Source organism: Acinonyx jubatus, chromosome A1 (assembly GCF_027475565.1).
Source record: "Acinonyx jubatus isolate Ajub_Pintada_27869175 chromosome A1, VMU_Ajub_asm_v1.0, whole genome shotgun sequence".
NCBI classification, from domain to species: domain Eukaryota; kingdom Metazoa; phylum Chordata; class Mammalia; order Carnivora; family Felidae; genus Acinonyx; species Acinonyx jubatus.
Genome location: NC_069380.1, coordinates 206,709,273 through 206,734,384, shown reverse-complemented (window position 1 = coordinate 206,734,384; position 25,112 = coordinate 206,709,273). Strand labels below are relative to the sequence as shown.

The window sequence follows — 25,112 nt, the reverse complement described above, 5'->3', positions numbered from 1 at the left end:
GTGTTTTAAATCCAGGTACATATATATAAATTCTTGGCAGCTTTGTTTGAGCTTTCTTTGCTGGTGGATTTCAAACTTAGCCAGAATACTTTGGTTTAGTGATACACCATGCTAAATGCTGTATAACCTTTAAAAAAAATTTTTTTTAATGTTTATTTTTGAGAGAGACAGAGTGTGAGCAGGGGAGGGGCAAAGAGAGAGGGAGACAGAATCTGAAGCAGGCTCCAGGCTCTGAGCTGTCAGCACAGAGCCCGATGCGGGGCTCGAACTCACGGACCATGAGATCATGACTTGAGCCAAAGTCAGACGCTTAACCGACTGAGCCACCCAGGTGCCCCTGTATAACCTTTTCTAATAAAACTGTGAGCAAAGATTCAGTTTTGAGAAATTGGAGAACACTTCTGATGACTGGAGGTATTTCCCAAGCATGGTAAGTGTCTAAAATCTATATAGAAACTGATGCTTTTAATCTATGTGTGGAGGGCATGAAGTGGGTCTGAAACATTCATTTGCATGATTCCTCTGTGTTAAGATACACTAGGCAAAATAATCATATTGCAGCGTTCTTTTTAATGTTTATTTAAACGGAGATATGAGTGGGGGAGGGGCGGAGAGGGAGGGAGAATTCCACGCTGTCCGCACAGAGCCTGGCGTGGAGCTCGATCCCCCGTGAAATCATGACCTGAGCCAAGATCGAGAGTTGGACGCTTAACTGAGCCACCCACGCTCTCCTAGAGATAACTCTTTTAGCTACCATTGTAACTGGTTTTTTTTTGTGCTCTGACCCCTCAATCACATGTGCATGCAACACGTCTCATGTTGTAGTTGCTTGTAAACTCATGTCCTAGGCTTGACTATATTTTTTGAGGGTAGCAACACTCTCTTCTTTATCTCGTACTCTCACACTGAACAAATGAAATAATTGAATACTTGGATAAATGAAAACAATGGCTATTTAGCTTTTCTGCCTAAAAATAGCTTTTTATAAACTCCTGTCCGGAAATACCAGTGGGTGGGTATTGCTGTATTTATATCAGAGAAGACCAGTATATGACCAGCTGTTACCCCAGCTCACCTGTCACTTAGCTTCCCCAGAATGTGAGAGACCAAAGCAACTTGAGGGGCTGGTGAACAAGCTGGCTTCTCTCTCCAGGTCGTGCCTACATGTGGCCTCTTCCACACCCAGAACCCAGCCATTTCCCTTGGCCGCATTCAGAGGCTTAGACACCCCAATATTGTGGGGCAGTGGGAGAAACCCATGCATAACTGATCCCAGGTCCTATCCTAGTCAGTGACCCATGTCACCTGGGCCCACGTGGGGCAAGTGCAGTCATTGCACAGATAGGGAGGGAGAGCTCATCAGGATTTTAAAATTCATTATAGCTTATTTTGTAAAAGAAGAGTTGTTCTGAAGATACTGGTGAGTCTTTGTGTTGTTACCTGTCTTGTAAAGCAGTGTGTAATTTCTGGCTAATATCTTCAGCTCTGATTGCAAACTGTTACCCTTAGTGATCGCCCTGCCTTTTTTTTTTTTTTTTTTTTTTTGCTTGTTTTATGTTTAGTTTCATCAAAAGCAATATAAAGGCTGTATGATAAGTAACTAAGAAGCATCAAAGGCAGAGTTCTAGCCTGTGGAACCATGCGGGCCTGTGTTCATAACCCAGCTCTGCGGCTCACTTTGTGCCCTCAAATATGTTATTTACAACCTATCTTATAGAAGTGTTGAGATAATAAGGAAAGCATTTTGGGACACCTGGGTGGCCCAGTCAGTCGAGTGTCCAATTTTGGCTCAGGTCATGATCTCACAGTGTGTGGGTTTGGGTTCCCGTGTCGGGCTCTGTGCTGACAGCTCAGAGCCTGGAGCCTGCTTCGGATTCTGTGTCTCCCACTCTCTCTGCTCCTCCCTGCTCGTGCTCTCTTACTCTCTAAAGGAGATAGATAAGTATTTTAAAAAGATATGGAAAGTACTTTGCATACCAAAAATAGTAAATGGTGTTCTTAACCCTAGAACTTTCTTATCATTCTTGATCGTTCTTTCCATACAGTGTAACTTGGCATCCGTCAAGGTGTTTACTGCTAAGAGGCTTATGTGCCTGGCTCTTCCAGTTGTCAGAGAGGGTGTCCAGGCACATTTGCCGTTTTGAAAAAGGACCATGGTTGTGCTGTGAGGGTCCCAAGTTTCAAAGCAGAGTTTTCCTTTCCTTCCTCTGCACTTCTGTTTTGCTTTCTTGGTTCAAATCGACTACCGTGTATCGGGTCCTCTTAGTCACAGGTTTCTGTCCTCGAAGAATTTCTAATACGATATGTATACAGAAGGTTAAAGAAGTTTGCCTGCTTTTCTAGGAACTGCTACTTTTACCACACAGAATAAAGGCGATGGAGCCAAAGTGGCAGTAAGAAAGCCTGTGCTGTCTCCAGTTACCTTCCACAAAGGTAATGGGAAGTAAAGTTCTTTTTTTGTTTTAAGTAGGCTTCGCACCTAGCGGGGAGCCCAACGTGGGACCCGACCCTGAGGTCAAGACCTGGAGCTGGGATCAAGAGTCAGATGCTTAGCCGACCGAGCCACCCAGGCACTTCAAGAATAAAGTTCTTTTTAAAAAAATTTTTTAAAAAGATCTTATTTAGTTTTGAGAGAGAGGGAGAGACAGAGTACGAGCAGGGGAGGGGCAGACAGAGAGGGGGAAACAGAATGTGAAGCGGGCTCCAGGCTCTGAGCTGTCAGTATAGAGCCCGATGCGGGGCTTGAACTCGTGAACCGTGACCTGATCATGACCTGAGACAAAGTCGGATGCTTAATGGACTGAACCACCCAGGTGCCCCACGAATAAGGTTCTCGAACTTAAATTTTTAAAAATCATAAGACAAGGGGTGCCTGGGTGGCTCAGTCAGTTAAGCGTCCTACTCGTGATTTGGGTTCGGGTCATGATCTCATAGGTCGTGAGTTCGAGCCCCATGTCAGGCTTCGCATCGTCTCTCCCTCTCTCTACCCCTCCCCCGCTCAAGTTCGCACTCTCAAAATAAACAAAAATTTTCTTAAGTCATAAGACACTCTTAGAGATTTCAAATACAGGGCACCTGGGTGGCTCAGTTGGTTAATTGTCTGACTCTTGGTTTTGGCTCAGGTCATGATCTTGTGGTTCGTGGGTTTGAGCCCTGCCTTAGGCTCTGCACTGTGGAGCCTGCTTGGGATTCTGTCTGTCTCCCCCTCTCTCTCTGCCCCTCCCCTGCGCTCGCTTGCTTGCTCGCTCGCTTGCTCGCTCTCTCAAAATAGACAAACTTTAAAAAAAATTTCAGATACCGATTTCAGAGTGAAGAGTATGGCTGTGTGTGCAGCAGTTCAGAGAATAGGCTGTGGGGTTAGCTTTGTTTGGAACCCTAGTTCACCACTTACTCTTTAGCCCTAGGAAAATTCCTAACCCATCTGTGTAAGCCTCGGTTTTCTCACCAGCAAACTATGGGTTACAATATTGAGAACATATATATTGTGGGCTTAGCACAGTACCGAACATAAAAACAAGTACTCGGGAAGGTGCTATTATCACATGGTCATGCAGCACACAGACTCATAAGTTTGGGGATTCCAAATTAGCTGTGCTCTGATCAGCCAGACAGGGGGTGGTAATGATCTTAAGAATGAAGGTCTAACCCACCATTCACTCCATGTTACTCTTCACCGTGTAAAAGGTATTTTCACTATGCTAAGTGAGATTAGTCAGAGAAAGACAAATATCATGACTTCACTCATGTGAGTGAAGATACAAAGATACAAAACAGATGAACATAAGGGAAGCAAAAATATAAAAACAAGGAGGGGGGCAAAACATAAGAGACTCGTAAACAGAGAACAAACTGAGGGTTGTGGGTGGGGGGATGGGCTAAATGGGTGAGGGGCATTAAGGAAGATACTTGTTGGGATGAGCACTGGGTGTTATATACAGAGGATGAATCTACTCCTGAAATCATTATTGCACTAAATGCTAACTTGGATTTAAAATTCTTAAAAATACATAAATAAGGGGCACCTGGGTGGCTCAGTCAGTTGGGCGTCCGACTTTGGCTCAGGTCACGATCTCACGGTCCATGAGTTCGAGCCCTGCGTCCGGCTCTGTGCTGACTGCTCAGAGCCTGGAGCCTGTTTCACATTCTGTGTCTCCCTCTCTCTGACCCTCCCCTGTTCATACTCTGTCTCTCTCTGTTTCAAAAATAAATGTTAAAAAAAAAATTTTTTTTTTAAATACATAAAATAAAAGGTACTTTCACATTCATTCTCCTGTTAGCTCTCTGTAACAACACTGGTAGGGCAACTATTATCCCCATCTTACAGCTGAAACAGCAGAGGCTTAGAGAAGCCAGCGGGGGGGGGGGGAGGGGGGCGCTGCTTCGGATCCCCCTAGAACAATAAAAATAACAGAGAATTTACATGATGCCAAGCATGGTATTAACACTTCATGTGCATGATCTCCCTTAATCCTCCAGTTCATCCACTGAGGTCTGTTACCCTAGTTACCCTAGTTAAAAGAACTCAATTTGGTAGGGATAATGATGGAAACACTGATTACATGTGTTCCAAAAATGATGAGAAACATGAATTATTCTGGGTCTCTCCACTGCCACCTTCTTTCCTTACAGATTCATCTTTCAGTTTACCACCTCTCTCTTCAGCTGTGTCTGCTGTTTAACCTGTCAAGTTTTAATGTTGATGGCTGCATTTCTTAGAAATTCTCTCTGGTTCTCCATAGTTTTCCCCGCTATATGCCACCCAGGTGCCCCACTGTACTGCAGTTTTTTGTGCTGCAGCCAGAGGTTGAGACTCAAGCTAGAGGTTGAGACTGCCTAGGAATATCAGTCCTCTGCTGATACTCTCTGCCCTCGTTCACTCCACAGTTTCGGGTTTATTGTGTGTTCACTAGGAGAACACTTCCACCTCACCTATGACAGAGTAACTACTACCTGACTCGTCTGCCTGTCTGAACCATAAAGTGAGTCGGAACACACGTGAGGCAACTGCTCTTAGACACTGGAAAATAGGCAACACAGAACAGTGATCCCGGAGAGAAGGGAGACTCCTGAGGTAAGTCTCGTGAACGCCTAGCTGTCTGCTTAAGGCTATTGTCCCGATGACTTCAACATAACTGGCGTCCGAGCGGAACACTTGTGGTCCTCCTACGATGCTGAAGAGGCAGAGGTCAGGGTGGTAACCGTGGCTGGCTTCTGCAGGCCAGGGCAACAGAGAGAAGGAAGCTGGCTGCACAGAGACGATTCCCAAAAGTCTGTGTGCAGACTGGCGGAGCTGCTGTATTCAGTGCAAGACTCCCTGAGGCACACCAGAAGGTGGTCACTGAGGCTGAGCACAGCTGGGGGGTGAGGGAGGCTCTGCCCAGCCAGAGCGGCGAGACCCTGCTAACACCTCATTAACACTCCAGACATCCAGCCTAGAAGTAAAAATCTTGCCCTAGAATAAGGGCTACAGAAAATACCCTTCAATAATGAGGGTAAGATATAGTTCTGTCAATGAAGCCTGCGAGAATTAATTGCCAAGATCTGCACTATATGAAATCCAATGATCTTCAGGCTGAAGGGAAATAATACTAGACAGAGATTTGGATCTACAGGAAGAAATGAAAAAGCACTGGAAATGATAAGACAACTAAATGTTTAAATCAGAACAGGAGCAGGGAGGTAAAAGGGATTATACTGTTGTAAAACCCCTTTATTTCTGAAGTGGTGTGAAATGTCAAGTTGTTGAGTTCACACATAGCTCTAAAACAGCAGTTCTCAAACTCTGTGTTCGCCTTATAAAAATCGAGGGTCCTGAAGAGCTTTTTTTTATGTGGGTGTATCTGTGAACATTTATCATGTTAAAAATGAAAACAGAGAAATGTTTAAACATTTTTAATTACAATGACCCAATGTTTATAAGACACATTTACAAAAGATATTTTCCAAATCAAAACTTGATGAGCAGAGTAGCAGTCTCATAGTTTTACAAATGTCTTTAATGTTTGGCTTAATGGAAGACAGCTGAATTCCCATACCTGCTTCTGCATTCAACCTGTTCCAGCATGTTGTTCTGGTCAAAGTATAGACGAAAAAAATCTGGCCTCACAAATGTAGTTGGAAAAGGAGGTATATTTCATAGCTTTTTCAGACAGTAGTATTCTTTGATACGACACCAAAAATTGACAAATGGGTGAAGGTTTTTAGTTTCTTCTCACAAAAATTATCTCCCAAATTATTATTTGGGTGCAACGCCAGAAACTACCCACATCTCTGCACCGTAGTTTTTATAAAGTTAACGTGAGCTTTCTACAGTCGGGAATCCTGTTTCCCACTCAAAGCATCCAGCCCTGTTTCTTCAAGGCTTTTCAGGTTACAGAGCAGAGGCCAGATCTGGCCTCCGTGAAACTTGGCTTATTTAGAAGTCCAGTATTGGTGGAAAGTGGTTCCTTTTTCACTCCTGGGCCAGGCCTGCACAGGTGAGTTTAAGGCTCTGTTTTAAAACGGAGCTCATTATGTCTCAGGGCGAGATTGTGACTTTCTTCTCCACAACGAAAGAATTTTTTCCGTCGGGTTTATCCATATAAGGTTGCTTCTCAAAACTTGGGGGGTAGTAAAGGAGGAGGTGATATAGAAGATTTTTATTGAAATAACTTAAATATTATGTAAACTGGCTTGACAGGTTCTTTTCATTTTTTCATCATTGTAAAAAGTATGCCTAAAGAGATACCAAATGCAAAAGCATGTATCTATAGTTAAATAACCCTTTCCCCATGAAGGCAAAATTATTGAGAAGAGTTTATTTTCCCTCTTGAAACGGCTAATCCAGGGAATGATATGGCTGCAGGTGGTATATTCATGCTGCTTCCTTCGTTGCTTCTCTCCCTTAAACACTCCAATCTTTCAGAACTACATCAATGAGATGCTAGTCTCTGCCGGGAAACACAATGATACGCAGGTCTTACAGGTCCAAGGCCCAGTGGAGAGACAGGTTCTTGTCGTCCACGCCGGCCACCATGTCTTCAATGGCGTTCCAGTCAAGTCTGCTGAGGATGCTGCCAGTGCTCCCAGACACACTGTCGACGCCACCCACCCCGAAAGGAGGCTCTAGCTCTTCTTCAGTTGCTGCCAAGTCCTATCAAATTAAGAAAGGTAGTAAGCTGTGGTCTTAGCCTGAGGAAAAAGTAAACGGAACGTGAACTAAGCTTTCCAAAGATTCTAGTCGCTCATGCACCAACTGGCGAAGGAAATGCGAAGCAAACCCAGGACAGGGGTTGCCCAGCCCAACGGGATCGACAGTGGGCTGAACGTCACCTGACACAGCTAGACGGTGGCACCAGATCTGAAGAGTGGACACAGTGGGTTTTTATACTTGTCGTACAATGATCTGTTCTTACAGTTTTGTTATCTTTTAGTTAAAAGGAAAATGCAAAATCAAGGAAAATTCTGATAAATGCTGGAGCCCTAAGCCAAAGGTGTAGATGCTCTGAATTACCCCTTCAATCTTGCAGTATCTCTACATCCCGCAAAACAAAACAGACGGAACTAGGGAACACAGGGAAATCACCAGACAAATTGAAATCTGGAACAATGCTTACCTGTAGAAGGGAAGCAGGACTCTCGTGAACAGTTGTCCAGGGGCTCACCACGGTCTCTCTCTCATACTCTATACGTACCTGCTTTGATCGAGGTGAAAGCTCAGCACTGATGTGTTTTTTCGTACACTGCAGACTCCCACACGGAGCACTAGAACCTTTCAAGGGAAAAGGACAAAGTTACGATGGGACCGATTCACTTATAAGTTTGTTGGTTTATTCTTTTATCATCACATCTAAGGCAGTCACATTTTACCTAATATTTGAATCACAAGGTCTGGATATGGTTCTAACAATTCCTGCCCTGTCATTGTGACAGAAGGAAAATGAATTCTGGCCATCTCTTAATTTTAAAAACAGTGGTAACCTGTAGGACAAGAGAGTCCAGGGAGGAGAGGCCACAGAGAGAATGGAACTGTGGAGAAGTTCCAGCTGCAAAGTTGGATGAACACTGTGTTGAAAAAGAAAACAGCCAGCAAAACAGAAAGACTCAAGACTGAAGGATAATAAAAAGAGAAACCAACACGTGGTTAAGCAGTATTATAACCACAAGGACAGGCCGTGTCTCCAAAGCAGACGGAAACAAATGGAGACGGGCGCTGAGTTGTTGCTTCAAGTAGTCAGGCTGTGAAAAGAGACTAGCAAAGGCTGTGGCCACCAACTAATCCCACCTCCACTTCTGCTACAATTGACCTGGTAACTAGACTTCAATACTCTTGTCAAATGAACATAATTATTGCCATCTAAAAAGAACGACAAAATCACCACCAAAATTAAGAAATTAAGGTGAACAGTCCTGCATTTAAAAGGATAAACCTTTACCCCTGGGGTATCTACACACCTGAGAAGCTATCACTGGCTTTCTCTCACCTTGCTTTACCCAGGGATGGCTTTGTAATTTCCTTCTCTTCAGATCAGACTGCATTTCTCTAGGATTTGTTCGGGATATCCAGTCTTAAAATAAAAATACAATATGGAAACAATGCTGTGAAACTGAGCATGTGCAAAAAAGCTTTTCAAGTTTGGGTGTTCCTCCCCCATTGTGGACAGTGAATGTTTTCAAAGGTAAAAGACCCATGATACATCAAGGAGAAACTCCACAGCAGAAACGAGGCAGAAACCTCAAAGAAGCACTCTCTCTGTGGACAGTGAACACTGCCACTCAGTGTCTTTAGAAAGCATATTGACGAACAGTATCTCTGGAGACTAGCCCGAGGAGTCCGGAGCTGAACGGTGAAACTGAATCCATTGCCTCTGCTTCCACCAGGAGAAAACCCTGTTCCTCTTCTTGCCCCCTTGTCAATTATGGGGCCACGCTCCACACACACCCCCAAGCCACAAACGTGGAGCTGTACTCAATTTCATCCTGTCAGATGAGGCTACCACTGGGTAATGAAACAAATACTTCTATTTGCCTTTCTATGGGCAAGGCCTCATGCTAGATCGTAACACCCTTCACGAACACAAAACCCTGGACCTCTGGAGCTTGTATAAATAGAATACCAGTGTACATGTAAGTTCAGCTATTTTGGGGCCGACACTGTATTTTGGGGCTATTTTATCTGTTAAACTAACGTTGATAGGTATTTGTTTAGAAAATAGCTGGAGAACCCCCGCTATTTTATTCTAAAGTAAACTCTATACCCAACATGGCACTCAAACTCACAACCCTGGGATCCAGAGTCACATGCTCTACTGAGCCAGCCAGGCACCCCTTGGGGTACTCTAAACTAGAAAATATTTTGCAAAATATTAAAATGAGAGACTCTGAAAGGAGAGGAAAAAAAAAAGGTCTGAGATTACACGATTAAAAGCACAGGAAATGATGCTTCTAGGACTCAAACTAATCCTAACTACAGCATTGGGTTTTAAGGCATATAGCGGGGAAAACTATGGAGAAAGAACCAAAGAGAATTTCTAAGAAATGCAGCCATCAACATTAAAACTTGACAGGTTAAACAGCAGACACAGCTGAAGAGAGAGGTGGTAAACTGAAAGATGAATCTGTAAGGAAAGAAGGTGGCAGTGGAGAGACCCAGAATAATTCATGTTTCTCATCATTTTTGGAACACATGTAATCAGTGTTTCCATCATTATCCCTACCAAATTGAGTTCTTTTAACTAGGGTAACTAGGGTAACAGACCTCAGTGGATGAACTGGAGGATTAAGGGAGATCATGCACATGAAGTGTTAATACCATGCTTGGCATCATGTAAATTCTCTGTTATTTTTATTGTTCTAGGGGGATCCGAAGCAGCGCCCCCCCCGCCCCCCGCTGGCTTCTCTAAGCCTCTGCTGTTTCAGCTGTAAGATGGGGATAATAGTTGCCCTGTCTACCAGTGCTGTTACAGACAGCTAACAGGAGAATGAATGTGAAAGGACTTTTTTTTATTTATGTATTTTTAAGAATTTTAAATCCGTTAGCATTTAGTGCAATAATGATTACAGGAGTAGATTCATCCCCTGTATATAACACCCAGTGCGAGGATTCTCAAGAAGATGGTGGCATAGGACGATGCTGGGCTCACCGCACGTCCTGCTGATCACTTAGATTCCACCTACACCTGCCTAAATAACCCAGAAAAACGCCAGAAGACTGGCAGAACGGAGTCTCCGGAGCCAAGCGCAGACGAGAGGCCCACGGAAGAGGGTAGGAAGGGGAGCGAGGCGGTGCGCGCTCCACGGACTGGCGGGAGGGAGCCGAGCGGAGGGGCAGCCTGCCGGCCAAGCAGAGCCCCCGAGTCTGGCTGGCAAAAGCGGAGGGGCCTGACAGACTGTGTTCTGACAGCAAGCGCGACTTAGCGTCTGGGAGGTCATAAGTTAACAGCTCTGCTCAGAAAACGGGAAGGCTGGAGGACAAAGGGAGGGAGAGTTGCTGAGCCCCGGGACCGCAGAGCTCTTTGGTGGGGAACAAAGGCGCTCGACAGCGCCATCTCCCTCACCCACCCCCAGCCAAAATCCCAAAGGGAACCGGTTCCTTCCAGGGAACTTGCTCGCTCAGCGCAAACCCCCAACACTGTGCTTCTGCGGAGCCACCCCTCCGACAGCAGGTCTGACTCCCTCCTGCTGCCACAGGGCCCCTCCCGAAGCGGATCTCCGAAGGAAAAGTGAGCTGAGCCTGCCCCTCCCGCCCCGTGCACCTTGCCTATCCACCTCAGCTAATACGCCAGATCCCCAGCACCACAAGCCTGGCAGTGTGCAAGTAGCCCAGACGGGCCATGCCACCCCACAGTGAATCCCACCCCTAGGAGAGGGGAAGAGAAGGCACACACCAGACTGTGGCACCAGCGGTGGGCTGGGGGCAGATATCAGGTCTGACTGTGGCCCGCCCACCAACACAAGTTATTCAAGACAGCACAGGGGAAGTGCCCTGCGGGTCCGCACCACTCCAGGGACTATCCAAAATGACAAAACGGAAGAATTCCCCTCAAAAGAATCTCCAGGGAATAACAACAGCTAATGAACTGATCAAAAAGGATTTAAATAATATAACAGAAAGTGAATTTAGAATAATAGTCATAAAATTAATCGCTGGGCTTGAAAACAGTATAGAGGACAGCAGAGAATCTATTGCTACAGAGATCAGGGGACTAAGGAATAGTCAGGAGGAGCTGAAAAACGCTTTAAATGAGATGCAAAATAAAATGGAAACGACCACGGCTCGGATTGAAGAGGCAGAGGAGAGAATAGGTGAACTAGAAGATAAAATTATGGAAAAAGAGGAAGCTGAGAAAAAGATAAAAAAATCCAGGAGTATGAGGGCAAAATTAGAGAACTAAGTGATACACTAAAAAGAAATAATATACGCATAATTGGTATCCCAGAGGAGGAAGAGAGAGGGAAAGGTGCTGAAGGGGTACTTGAAGAAATAATAGCTGAGAACTTCCCTGAACTGGGGAAGGAAAAAGGCACTGAAATCCAAGAGGCACAGAGAACTCCCTTCAGACGTAACTTGAATCGATCTTCTGCACGACATATCATAGTGAAACTGGCAAAATACAAGGATAAAGAGAAAATTCTGAAAGCAGCGACTGATAAACGTGCTCTAACATATAAAGGGAGATCTATAAGACTCGTGACTGATCTCTCTTTTGAAACTTCGCAGGCCAGAAAGGATTGCAGGAGATCTTCAATGTGATGAACAGAAAAAATTTGCAGCCGAGAATCCTTTATCCAGCAAGTCTGTCATTTAGAATAGAAAGACAGATAAAGGTCTTCCCAAACAAACAAAAACTGAAGGAATTCGTCACCACTAAACCAGCCCTACAAGAGATCGTAAGGGGGATCCTGTGAGACAAAGTACCAGAGACATTGCTACAAGCATAAAACATACAGACATCACAATGACTCTAAACCCGTATCTTTCTATAATAACACTGAATGTAAATGGATTAAATGCGCCAACCAAAAGACATGGGTATCAGAATGGATAAAAAAACAAGACCCATCTATTTGCTGTCTACAAGAGGCTCATTTTAGACCTGAGGACACCTTTAGATTGAGAGTGAGGGGATGGAGAACTATTTATCATGCTACTGGAAGCCAAAAGAAAGCTGGAGTAGCCATACTTATATCAGACAAACTAGACTTTAAATTAAAGGCTGTAACAAGAGATGAAGAAGGCCATTATATAATAATCACAGGGTCTATCCATCAGGAAGAGCTAACAATTATAAATGTCTATGCGCCGAATACGGGAGCCCCCAAATATATAAAACAATTACTCACAAACATAAGCAACCTTATTGATAAGAATGTGGTAATTGCAGGGGACTTTAACACTCCACTTACAGAAATGGATAGATCATCTAGACACACGGTCAGTAAAGAAACAAGGGCCCTGAATGATACATTGGATCAGATGGACTTGACAGATCTATTTAGAACTCTGCATCCCAAAGCAACAGAATATACTTTCTTCTCAAGTGCACATGGAACATTCTCCAAGATAGATCACATACTGGGTCACAAAACAGCCCTTCATAAGTATGCAAGAAGTGAAATCATACCATGCATACTTTCAGACCACAATGCTATGAAGCTTGAAATCAACCACAGGAAAAAGTCTGGAAAACCTCCAAAAGCATGGAGGTTAAAGAACACCCTACTAAAGAATGAGTGGGTCAACCAGGCAATTAGAGAAGAAATTAAAAAATATATGGAAACAAACGAAAATGAAAATACAACAATCCAAAAACGCTTTGGAATGCAGCGAAGGCAGTCCTGAGAGGAAAATACATTGCAATCCAGGCCTATCTCAAGAAACAAGAAAAATCCCAAATACAAAATCTAACAGCACACCTAAAGGAAATAGAAGCAGAACAGCAAAGACAGCCTAAACCCAGCATAAGAAGAGAAATAATAAAGATCAGAGCAGAAATAAACAATATAGAATCTAAATAAACTGTAGAGCAGATCAGCGAAACCAAGACTGGTTTTTTGAAAAAATAAACAAAATTGACAAACCTCTAGCCAGGCTTCTCAAAAAGAAAAGGGAGATGACCCAAATAGATAAAATCATGACTGAAAATGGAATTATTAACAACCAATCCCTCAGAGATACAAACAATTATCAGGGAATACTATGAAAAATTATATGCCAACAAATTGGACAACTGGAAGAAATGGACAAATTCCTAAACACCCACACACTTCCAAAACTCAATCAGGAGGAAATAAAAAGCTTGAACAGACCCATAACCAGCGAAGAAATTGAATCGGTTATCAAAAATCTCCCAACAAATAAGATTCCAGGACCAGATGGCTTCCCAGGGGAGTTCTACCAGACATTTAAAGCAGAGATAATACCTATCCTTCTCAAGCTATTCCAAGAAATAGAAAGGGAAAGAAAACTTCCAGACTCATTCTATGAAGCCAGTATTACTTTGATTCCTAAACCAGACAGAGACCCAGTAAAAAAAGAGAACTACAGGCCAATATCCCTGATGAATATGGATGCAAAAATTCTCAATAAGATACTAGCAAATCAAATTCAACAGCATATAAAAAGAATTATTCACCATGATCAAGTGGGATTCATTCCTGGGATGCAGGGCTGGTTCAACATTCGCAAATCAATCAACGTGATACATCACATTAATAAAAGAAAAGATAAGAACCATATGATCCTGTCAATCGATTCAGAAAAGGCCTTTGACAAAATTCAGCACCGTTTCTTAATAAAAACCCTTGAGAAAGTCGGGATAGGAGGAACATACTTAAACATCATAAAAGCCATTTATGAAAAGCCCACAGCTAACATCATCCTCAATGGGGAAAAACTGAGAGCTTTTTCCCTGAGATCAGGAACACGACAGGGATGCCCACTCTCACCGCTGTTGTTTAACATAGTGTTGGAAGTTCTAGCATCAGCAATCAGACAACAAAAGGAAATCAAAGGCATCAAAATTGGCAAAGATGAAGTCAAACTTTCACTTTTTGCAAATGACATGATACTATACATGGAAAATCCGATAGACTCCACCAAAAGTCTGCGAGAACTGATACATGAATTCAGCAAAGTTGCAGGATACAAAATCAATGTACAGAAATCAGTTGCATTCTTATACACTAACAACGAAGCAACAGAAAGACAAATAAAGAAACTGATCCCATTCACAATTGCACCAGGAGCATAAAATACCTAGGAATAAATCTAACCAAAGATGTACAAGACCTGTATGCTGAAAAGTATAAAAAGCTTATGAAGGAAATTGAAGAAGATATAAAGAAATGGAAAGACATTCCCTGCTCATGGATTGGAAGAATAAATATTGTCAAAATGTCAATACTACCCAAAGCTATCTACACATTCAATGCAATCCCAATCAAAATTGCACCATCATTCTTCTTGAAACTAGAACAAGCAATCCTAAAATTCATATGGAACCACAAAAGGCCCCGAATAGCCAAAGTAATTTTGAAGAAGACCAAAGCAGGAGGCATCACAATCCCAGACTTTAGCCTCTACTACAAAGCTGTCATCAAGAGAGCATGGTATTGGCACAAAAACAGACACATAGACCAATGGAATAGAATAGAAACCCCAGAACTAGACCCACAAACGTATGGCCAACTCATCTTTGACAAAGCAGGAAAGAACATCCAATGGAAAAAAGACAGTCTCTTTAACAAATGGTGCTGGGAGAACTGGACAGCAACATGCAGAAGGTTGAAACTAGACCACTTTCTCACACTATTCACAAAAATAAACTCAAAATGGATAAAGGACCTGAATGTGAGACAGGAAACCATCAAAACCCTAGAGGAGAAAGCAGGAAAAGACCTCTCTGACCTCAGCCGTAGCAATCTCTTACTCGACACATCCCCAAAGGCAAGGGAATTAAAAGCAAAAATGAATTACTGGGACCTTATGAAGATAAAAAGCTTCTGCACAGCAAAGGAAACAACCAACAAAACTAAAAGGCAACCAACGGAATGGGAAAAGATATTTGCAAATGACATATCAAACAAAGGGCTAGTATCCAAAATCTATAAAGAGCTCACCAAACTCCACACCCAAAAAACAAATAACCCAGTGAAGAAATGGGCAGTAAACATGAAAAGACACTTCTCTAAAGAAGACATCCGGATGGCCAACAGGCACATGAAAAGATGCTCAACGTCGCTCCTTATCAGGGAAATACAAATCAAAACCACACTCAGATATCACCTCACGCCAGTCAGAGTGGCCAAAATGAACAAATCAGGAGACTATAGATGCTGGAGAGGATATGGAGAAACGGGAACCCTCTTGCACTGTTGGTGGGAATGCAAATTGGTGCAGCCGCTCTGGAAAGCAGTGTGGAGGTTCCTCAGAAAATTAAAAATAGACCTACCCTATGACCCAGTAATAGCACTACTAGGAATTTACCCAAGGGATACAGGAGTACTGATGCATAGGGGCACTTGTACCCCAATGTTCATAGCGGCACTCTCAACAATAGCCAAATTATGGAAAGAGCCTAAATGTCCATCAACTGATGAATGGATAAAGAAATTGTGGTTTATATACACAATGGAATACTACGTGGCAATGAGAAAGAATGAAATATGGCCTTTTGTAGCAACGTGGTTGGAACTGGAGAGTGTGGTGCTAAGTGAAATAAGCCATACAATGAAAGACAGATACCATATGGTTTCACTCTTATGTGGATCCTGAGAAACTTAACAGAAACCCATGGAGGAGGGGTAGGAAAAAAAAAAAGAGGTTAGAGTGGGAGAGAGCCAAAGCATAAGAGACCCTTAAAAACTGAGAACAAACTGAGGGTTGATGGGGGGTGGGAAGGAGGGGAGGGTGGGTGATGGGTATTGAGGAGGGCACCTTTTGGGATGAGCACTGGGTGTTGTATGGAAACCAATTTGACAATAAATTTCATATATTGAAAAATAAATAAATAAATAAATTTAGCTTTAAATTTAAAAAAAATAAAAAATAAAAAAAAATAACACCCAGTGCTCATCCCAACAAGTATCTTCCTTAATGCCCCTCACCCATTTAGCCCATCCCCCCACCCACAACCCTCAGTTTGTTCTCTGTTTACGAGTCTCTTATGTTTTGCCCCCCTCCTTGTTTTTATATTATTTTTGCTTCCCTTATGTTCATCTGTTTTGTATCTTTGTATCTTCACTCACATGAGTGAAGTCATGATATTTGTCTTTCTCTGACTAATCTCACTTAGCATAGTGAAAATACCTTTTACACGGTGAAGAGTAACATGGAGTGAATGGTGGGTTAGACCTTCATTCTTAAGATCATTACCACCCCCTGTCTGGCTGATCAGAGCACAGCTAATTTGGAATCCCCAAACTTATGAGTCTGTGTGCTGCATGACCATGTGATAATAGCACCTTCCCGAGTACTTGTTTTTATGTTCGGTACTGTGCTAAGCCCACAATATATATGTTCTCAATATTGTAACCCATAGTTTGCTGGTGAGAAAACCGAGGCTTACACAGATGGGTTAGGAATTTTCCTAGGGCTAAAGAGTAAGTGGTGAACTAGGGTTCCAAACAAAGCTAACCCCACAGCCTATTCTCTGAACTGCTGCACACACAGCCATACTCTTCACTCTGAAATCGGTATCTGAAATTTTTTTTAAAGTTTGTCTATTTTGAGAGAGCGAGCAAGCGAGCGAGCAAGCAAGCGAGCGCAGGGGAGGGGCAGAGAGAGAGGGGGAGACAGACAGAATCCCAAGCAGGCTCCACAGTGCAGAGCCTAAGGCAGGGCTCAAACCCACGAACCACAAGATCATGACCTGAGCCAAAACCAAGAGTCAGACAATTAACCAACTGAGCCACCCAGGTGCCCTGTATTTGAAATCTCTAAGAGTGTCTTATGACTTAAGAAAATTTTTGTTTATTTTGAGAGTGCGAACTTGAGCGGGGGAGGGGTAGAGAGAGGGAGAGACGATGCGAAGCCTGACATGGGGCTCGAACTCACGACCTATGAGATCATGACCCGAACCCAAATCACGAGTAGGACGCTTAACTGACTGAGCCACCCAGGCACCCCTTGTCTTATGATTTTTAAAAATTTAAGTTCGAGAACCTTATTCGTGGGGCACCTGGGTGGTTCAGTCCATTAAGCATCCGACTTTGTCTCAGGTCATGATCAGGTCACGGTTCACGAGTTCAAGCCCCGCATCGGGCTCTATACTGACAGCTCAGAGCCTGGAGCCCGCTTCACATTCTGTTTCCCCCTCTCTGTCTGCCCCTCCCCTGCTCGTACTCTGTCTCTCCCTCTCTCTCAAAACTAAATAAGATCTTTTTAAAAAATTTTTTTAAAAAGAACTTTATTCTTGAAGTGCCTGGGTGGCTCGGTCGGCTAAGCATCTGACTCTTGATCCCAGCTCCAGGTCTTGACCTCAGGGTCGGGTCCCACGTTGGGCTCCCCGCTAGGTGCGAAGCCTACTTAAAACAAAAAAAGAACTTTACTTCCCATTACCTTTGTGGAAGGTAACTGGAGACAGCACAGGCTTTCTTACTGCCACTTTGGCTCCATCGCCTTTATTCTGTGTGGTAAAAGTAGCAGTTCCTAGAAAAGCAGGCAAACTTCTTTAACCTTCTGTATACATATCGTATTAGAAATTCTTCGAGGACAGAAACCTGTGACTAAGAGGACCCGATACACGGTAGTCGATTTGAACCAAGAAAGCAAAACAGAAGTGCAGAGGAAGGAAAGGAAAACTCTGCTTTGAAACTTGGGACCCTCACAGCACAACCATGGTCCTTTTTCAAAACGGCAAATGTGCCTGGACACCCTCTCTGACAACTGGAAGAGCCAGGCACATAAGCCTCTTAGCAGTAAACACCTTGACGGATGCCAAGTTACACTGTATGGAAAGAACGATCAAGAATGATAAGAAAGTTCTAGGGTTAAGAACACCATTTACTATTTTTGGTATGCAAAGTACTTTCCATATCTTTTTAAAATACTTATCTATCTCCTTTAGAGAGTAAGAGAGCACGAGCAGGGAGGAGCAGAGAGAGTGGGAGACACAGAATCCGAAGCAGGCTCCAGGCTCTGAGCTGTCAGCACAGAGCCCGACACGGGAACCCAAACCCACACACTGTGAGATCATGACCTGAGCCAAAATTGGACACTCGACTGACTGGGCCACCCAGGTGTCCCAAAATGCTTTCCTTATTATCTCAACACTTCTATAAGATAGGTTGTAAATAACATATTTGAGGGCACAAAGTGAGCCGCAGAGCTGGGTTATGAACACAGGCCCGCATGGTTCCACAGGCTAGAACTCTGCCTTTGATGCTTCTTAGTTACTTATCATACAGCCTTTATATTGCTTTTGATGAAACTAAACATAAAACAAGCAAAAAAAAAAAAAAAAAAAAAAAAAAGGCAGGGCGATCACTAAGGGTAACAGTTTGCAATCAGAGCTGAAGATATTAGCCAGAAATTACACACTGCTTTACAAGACAGGTAACAACACAAAGACTCACCAGTATCTTCAGAACAACTCTTCTTTTACAAAATAAGCTATAATGAATTTTAAAATCCTGATGAGCTCTCCCTCCCTATCTGTGCAATGACTGCACTTGCCCCACGTGGGCCCAGGTGACATGGGTCACTGACTAGGATAGGACCTGGGATCAGTTATGCATGGGTTTCTCCCACTGCCCCACAATATTGGGGTGTCTAAGCCTCTGAATGCGGCCAAGGGAAATGGCTGGGTTCTGGGTGTGGAAGAGGCCACATGTAGGCACGACCTGGAGAGAGAAGCCAGCTTGTTCACCAGCCCCTCAAGTTGCTTTGGTCTCTCACATTCTGAGGAAGCTAAGTGACAGGTGAGCTGGGGTAACAGCTGGTCATATACTGGTCTTCTCTGATATAAATACAGCAATACCCACCCACTGGTATTCCCGGACAGGAGTTTATAAAAAGCTATTTTTAGGCAGAAAAGCTAAATAGCCATTGTTTTCATTTATCCAAGTATTCAATTATTTCATTTGTTCAGTGTGAGAGTACGAGATAAAGAAGAGAGTGTTGCTACCCTCAAAAAATATAGTCAAGCCTAGGACATGAGTTTACAAGCAACTACAACATGAGACGTGTTGCATGCACATGTGATTGAGGGGTCAGAGCACAAAAAAAAACCAGTTACAATGGTAGCTAAAAGAGTTATCTCTAGGGGAGCGTGGGTGGCTCAGTTAAGCGTCCAACTCTCGATCTTGGCTCAGGTCATGATCTCATGGTTCGTGAAACAGAGTCCCACATTGGGCTCCAAGCTGACTATGAGGAGCCTGCTTGGGATGCTAGCTCTCTCTGCCCCTCCCCCACGTCACACGGGCACATACACTCTCTCTCTCAAAATAAATACTTTTTTTTAAAAAGGTGTTAAAGGGGCACCTGGGTGGCTCAGTCTGTTGACCCTCTGATTTTGACTTAGGTCATGATCTCAGTTTGTGAATTCGAGTCGCATGTCCGGCTCTGCGCTGACAGCTCAGAGCTTGCTTCAGATTCTGTGTCTCCCTCTCTCTCTGCCCCTGCCCCACTCACACTCTCTCTCTCTCTCAAAAATAAACATTAAAAAAACATTTTTAAATAATAAAAAATAAAAAGTTGTTTGAAAAAAAAAGATTCTCTCTCCCCCTCTGCCCCCTCCCTGCTCACGGCTCACCCTGGCACATGCTCTCTCTCAAAAAAAACAGGAAAAAAAAGTTCTAATATTCACAACCACCATGCAAGGTAAATATCAGCCCCAATTTAAAACTGAAATTATGGACGTTAAAATTCATGACATTAGGTTAGAAGAACTAAAGAGTTAAGATAGGGATGGCTTCCAAGATGCAGAGGTGAGGCATTCAAGGTAAGGGAGAAGTTCAACGAAAGAACGGGACACCAAAGCACAGAAGGGGGCTGGAAAACAAGCTGGCACGCAGCACCAATTAAATGGGGAAAGGAGGCTAAGGAGGCCGAAGGGGAGGATGCGTCGAAGGCCAGGGACAAGCTCTGGACTGCTCTGTGTGGGGTGGGGTCACTGAGGGCTTCTGAACCCAGAGCAGCAGGAGTACCTCTTCAAGGTCCAGCAAGGGCGGGTGAGCTGACCAGAGGCAAGCGCAGTGCAACAATACAGGCCTGACCTTGGACAGGTCCAGGACAGAGACAAGTTTCCATATAATCCAAGATTTTTCCATTTGATATTAAGAAACCATGGGTTCGAGTTTAAGATCCTTGCCAACCTTGGGTATTTAATCTTGGCAAATGTATCAGGTATAAAATAAAAATTAAAAAAAGAAAACATGGTTACTATTTTGAAATTTTAGTTTAAAAAGAGCAGTTTTTTAAAGTTTATTTTATCTATTTTTTAAAAATTTTTTAATGTTTATTTCTGAGACAGGGGGAGACAGCACGAGTGGGGGAGGGGCAGAGAGAGGGAGACACAGAATCTGAAACAGGCTTCAGGCTCTGGGCTCTCAGCACAGAGCCTGATGCGGGGCTCCAACCCGCGGGGCTCCAACCCACGAACCGTGAGATCATGACCTGAGCCAAAGGCAGACACTTAACCGACTGAGCCCCCAGGTGCCCCTATTTATTTATTTTTTCAAGAGAGGGAGAAAGAGCTCCATGTCAGCATGGAGCCCGACATGGGGCTCGATCTCACAAAGGATGAGATCATGACTTGAGCCAAAATCAAGAGTCAGACACTTCACTGACTGAGCCACCCAGGCGCCCCAAAAAAGCAGAATTTATTTTTATGTTTATTTTTTAGAGAGCATGAGTGGGGGAGGGGGAGGGAGAGGGACAGAGAGAGAGACAGACAGACAGAAGATCTGAAGCAGGCTCTGTGCTGACAGCAGAGAACCAGATGCGGGGCTCGAACTCATGAACTTGAGATCATGACCTGAACCAAAGTCGGATGCTTAATTGACTGAGCCACCAAGGTGCCCCAAGCGTAGCATTTTCTTACTATAACTTGTTAATCAAGAGCAAGAGTTAACCAAACTATTAAGTTTTATTAAAAGGATTAGAATTCATGGAAATTTCAGTTTTCTAAACTGAGACAGCATAATGAAGCATACGTTCTAAGTATGCAGGCTCCAGACCCAGACGAGGTTTAAATCCCAGCTCTGCTACTTCCTAGCTATCTGATCTGAGGCAGTTATTTCAATTTTCTCTGCCTGGGTTTTCTCATCTTTAAAATGGGAACATAATAAATAGTACCTGTCTCACAGGGTTGTAAATAAATCTGGCACATTGGTTTATTATACATTTTTAGCTGTGTGCATTTATACTACATATTAGCTATGATTATACATTTTTAATGTGTAATCATTTCACAAAATAAGTATGTTTTACTCTGGTAATCAAAGCCCAAAAATGGAAAAATTAACTAAAGGAAGGCTAGCAATAAATAACAGATATTATATCTTCAAATGTTCAAAGGGTAAAAACATGATATTTCGATATGAGCCTCTTAGTGTTTCTCTTCTGTGATATCCTGATATCTATCTAACCCATCCCGATATATGTCAGAACTAGATTTGTAAAAATGCCTACATGTTTAGCCAGAGACACACAAGAAACAAATTCCCAAATGAGTCATATCTAAAATACTGACTGATCAGATTCTAGTATAAAAAAAGCCATGTGTTTAGTAAGATTCCTGGGGTCTTCCTATTTCAAAGCAATAGAACAAAATCCCAGCACAGATAAGTGTTTATCAATCCCTTGCATTCTACTGAAGTAAGAATTGCTTTTCATGAAGATTTATAGCTTTTACTAATGAAAACCAACTTTTGAGACAAGGACCTATTCCTCCAAGGAATACAAAATTATACAAAATTTAAAATACCTTACCATGTGGCCAAGGAGGGCCTTCAGGTTGTCCAAAAGCTTTTCCCTTTCGGGTACAACTTGGTCTGAATATATATCTGAATTTTCCAGGTTGATTTATTGGAATACTGTGACCATGTTGATATTCTCTAAAGTAGAAATTATATAATTATTATGTTCCTTAAATCCCAAATCACTATATTTCAAAAAGCCCAAATTCTAGCTCAGATTAATACATTCACCTGACATTGCTTATTCTGTACTTCAGTGATACATTTAGTGTTACAACAGTTCTCAACAAAATATTCTCCATGTCTCATACCTCAAGCTTCATTTTTTTTCAAAGAAGTTATTTCTGCTTATCCGTTTGTCCATTTCAAATTGCTTATTGGCAGCTATTTATGTATTTAATACCCTGTTTTATTCAAGAAAATATTTCAAGGGAGTCTCTGGTATTTTGAGTAGACCCCAAATCCTACACCACAAGTGACATGATTAGGCCTGGGTTTGTGCTGTAAGAGACAGCAGAGAAGAAGTGATAAGCTTTTGGGGACTGCTTCTGCAAGAATGGGGCCAAGTGGAGAAACAGGAGAGCAATTAGGAGGCAAATTACAGAAGGAAATATTAAAAATTACAGAAAAGAAGGAAATAACTGAATGGATATCAAAATTGTATTAGGTATGCTGAAGTGTTACTATATCTTAGAGATTTAACGCCATTTTTGTCTTTTTCCTTGGTGATTCTTTCTATAAGCTTATAAAGACCTCGTAATTATAGGACCATTTTTTTCTTTACTTGATTATCATTTTTCTGAGCAGGGTAGGTACAAATATACAGAACTTGGTTTACAAAAGCACTGAGTTTCTTCTTATAATGCCTGACATGACATAATCACGTTGAATGACTTGCCAAAATTTGTCTTACCTTCTTGGAGAAAGAGAACATTGCTGTCTGGAAACGTGAGCAGTTCTGGGTCTGTTAAGCAATGGTTTCTGTGCAGTAGTTGGTAGTTGTACTGATTCAGATAACAATTCATTCATCAGACTGTACGCTTGTGAGATTCGACGATTATAGTGGTCAGAGAGTAGCAATCTTCAAACAAAGAATTAAACAATATTTAATAAAAGATTAATTTTCAGTTCATTCTTCTGGAGGGAACATGATGTTTGAGATCACCTAGCATTTGTGTTTTTCAAACCTTTTCAAATGCAAATTCATATTTCAGATTTCTTAAAACCCTTAGGTAGTTTTAGTAAAGGTATCTGTATGGCCTTTTGGGTATTTTCAAAATGCACATATCTGGATTGGGAGAGGGAGAGAATGGCAGGAATGGAAGTCACAAAAATTCAATGGGATAAATAATATTTGAAAGCAGATTCCTGAAAAAGGCTAGTGGAGTCTAATTATTTTCCCTGGAGTTATCACCCATAATTTTCTGTTTATGGACAAACAGGGACTACTGCGAAAACTGGAATTCCTATGACACTGTCCAGGCCTCGGGTGAGCAAGTTAGAGAAAACACTCGTGCACCGCTAGCCAGCTCACCTGTCTTTTTCATCCTTCATCTTCGCTCTTAGCCTGATTTCTCTTGAAGTCATGTAAAACTGCATAACAAATACCCAGTTAGTTCATTATTGCTGAGTGCAAATAATTAAGCCATTATGATCCACGGAAAACATGAAAATTCCACTAATCAATTTTAATAGGAGGTTAAAACATATTTTTGCTATTTAGGAAACAGTGCAAAAACACTGTCCTATTTGATGAAGCTTCCTATCCCAGCACAAAATGTGAAAAATGTTAAAGCATCATGTAATCAAAATCTGGTTTAATATGTGGAATGCAAAATCTATTTTAGTAGCTAAATTAAAGTTCTCTCCTTTTGAGAAAATACATTATCTGCTGCATTTAAAATTGAAAACAAGAGCATTTAAAGGATGGAGACACATACTCTTCATGCTCAGTCTTGTGATTAATCTCACAAAGACCTTGCTTGATAAAGCAGAAAGGAGTCAGACCTTGAAAGCCATCATTTTGATGTTTTAAAATGTTTACCAGAAACCTACTGTAGTACGTTCACTGTGACTTGTAAGCTCTTCAAAACTTATGCATCATGAAGCAATTGGCAAATGTCAGCTACATACATCTTATTCCAGAACATTAAGAATTACTGTTGAGTTACTAATGAAGTCTAGTCCTTTTACAAACAATTGTGTATATAAAAATGTGTACATAGAAGTGGATTCACTCTCTGTAGGTCCTGCATGGAAGTAGTCAGTAACAAATTAAAGGTCTTATTAATTTCTGATATAAATTCAAATGACATTTTTAATTATATTAACCCCTCACTAATCCCATACCTTAACCTAAATAGAAGCTAAAAATAAAGAAATAGGTGTCTGTAGTCATGACGGAGAGGTCACAAAGTCTATGAACCAAGCAGTCCCAGTGCCCTCAGAGTTAATTTATTCTAAATTTGGGCACAATTCTAACTACCTTTGGTATTTACTTGATCCACAGAGAGGGTGATATCAGAACCCACCCCCATGGGGTGGAGGAACACACAAACACATACGCTTTAAGATTCTAATCATGGGGCATCTGGGTGGCTCAGTCAGTTAAACGTCCAACTCCTGGTTTCAGCTCAGGTTGTGATTTTGTGGTTTGTTGAGTTCAAACGCCACATCGGGCTCTGTGCCGACAACATAAAGCCTGCTTGGGATTTTCTCTCTGCCCCTCCCCTGCTCATGCTGTCTCTAACTAAATACATAGATAGATAGATAGATAGATAGATAGATAGATAGATAGATAAAATGCAAAAAAAAAAAAAAGATTCTAGTCATGTACCTCAGTAGCCCGAAGGTCATTACCAGGTCCCTAAAACTATCAACAGAAGAAATGTTATATATTAACATTGACATGACTTCTGCAGACATAAATTAAGTAAATTATGCACTTCATATAGTTCACCTACTTTTGCACCATTTGGTGCTTAAATGTGACAGCCTTATCTGGAAAATATACTTTTATAGAATGTTATTTCCCTAATGATGCTGAAAAAATTAAGTACTGTTATGGTATTTCAGATTATAAAGTAAAATTGCTTTATCTCAACTTCTGAAGAAAACGGTGATGTCCACAGTCAAGGCTCAGTAAATAAATGTTGATAAAGGCTAGCTGAAACGCACACATACACGCACACAAACACACACACCACACCACT

At 42.2% G+C, this 25,112-nt stretch overlaps 1 protein-coding gene across 9 annotated transcripts in view; it reads right to left on the bottom strand.

Annotated features, from left to right (window-relative positions):
- Nucleotides 1-5,877: 5,877 nt before the first annotated feature.
- Nucleotides 5,878-25,112, bottom strand: part of CPLANE1 (ciliogenesis and planar polarity effector complex subunit 1) — a 139,495-nt gene continuing 120,260 nt past the window's right edge. For 6 of the 9 annotated variants that reach the window (XM_053201388.1, XM_053201391.1, XM_053201394.1 and 3 more), the window contains 6 exons: nt 23,435-23,493; nt 22,814-22,981; nt 21,914-22,038; nt 17,540-17,629; nt 7,596-7,750; nt 5,878-7,132 (listed from right to left, as the gene is read on the bottom strand). In XM_053201388.1, coding sequence (XP_053057363.1) covers nt 6,959-7,132; nt 7,596-7,750; nt 17,540-17,629; nt 21,914-22,038; nt 22,814-22,981; nt 23,435-23,493 — 771 coding nt within the window. In that variant the 3' untranslated portion in view covers nt 5,878-6,958. Of the gene's footprint in view, nt 7,133-7,595; nt 7,751-8,462; nt 8,547-17,539; nt 17,630-21,913; nt 22,039-22,813; nt 22,982-23,434; nt 23,494-25,112 lie in introns of those variants that run through there. The other 3 variants (XM_053201405.1, XM_053201403.1, XM_027075522.2) reach the window with 3 other exon arrangements.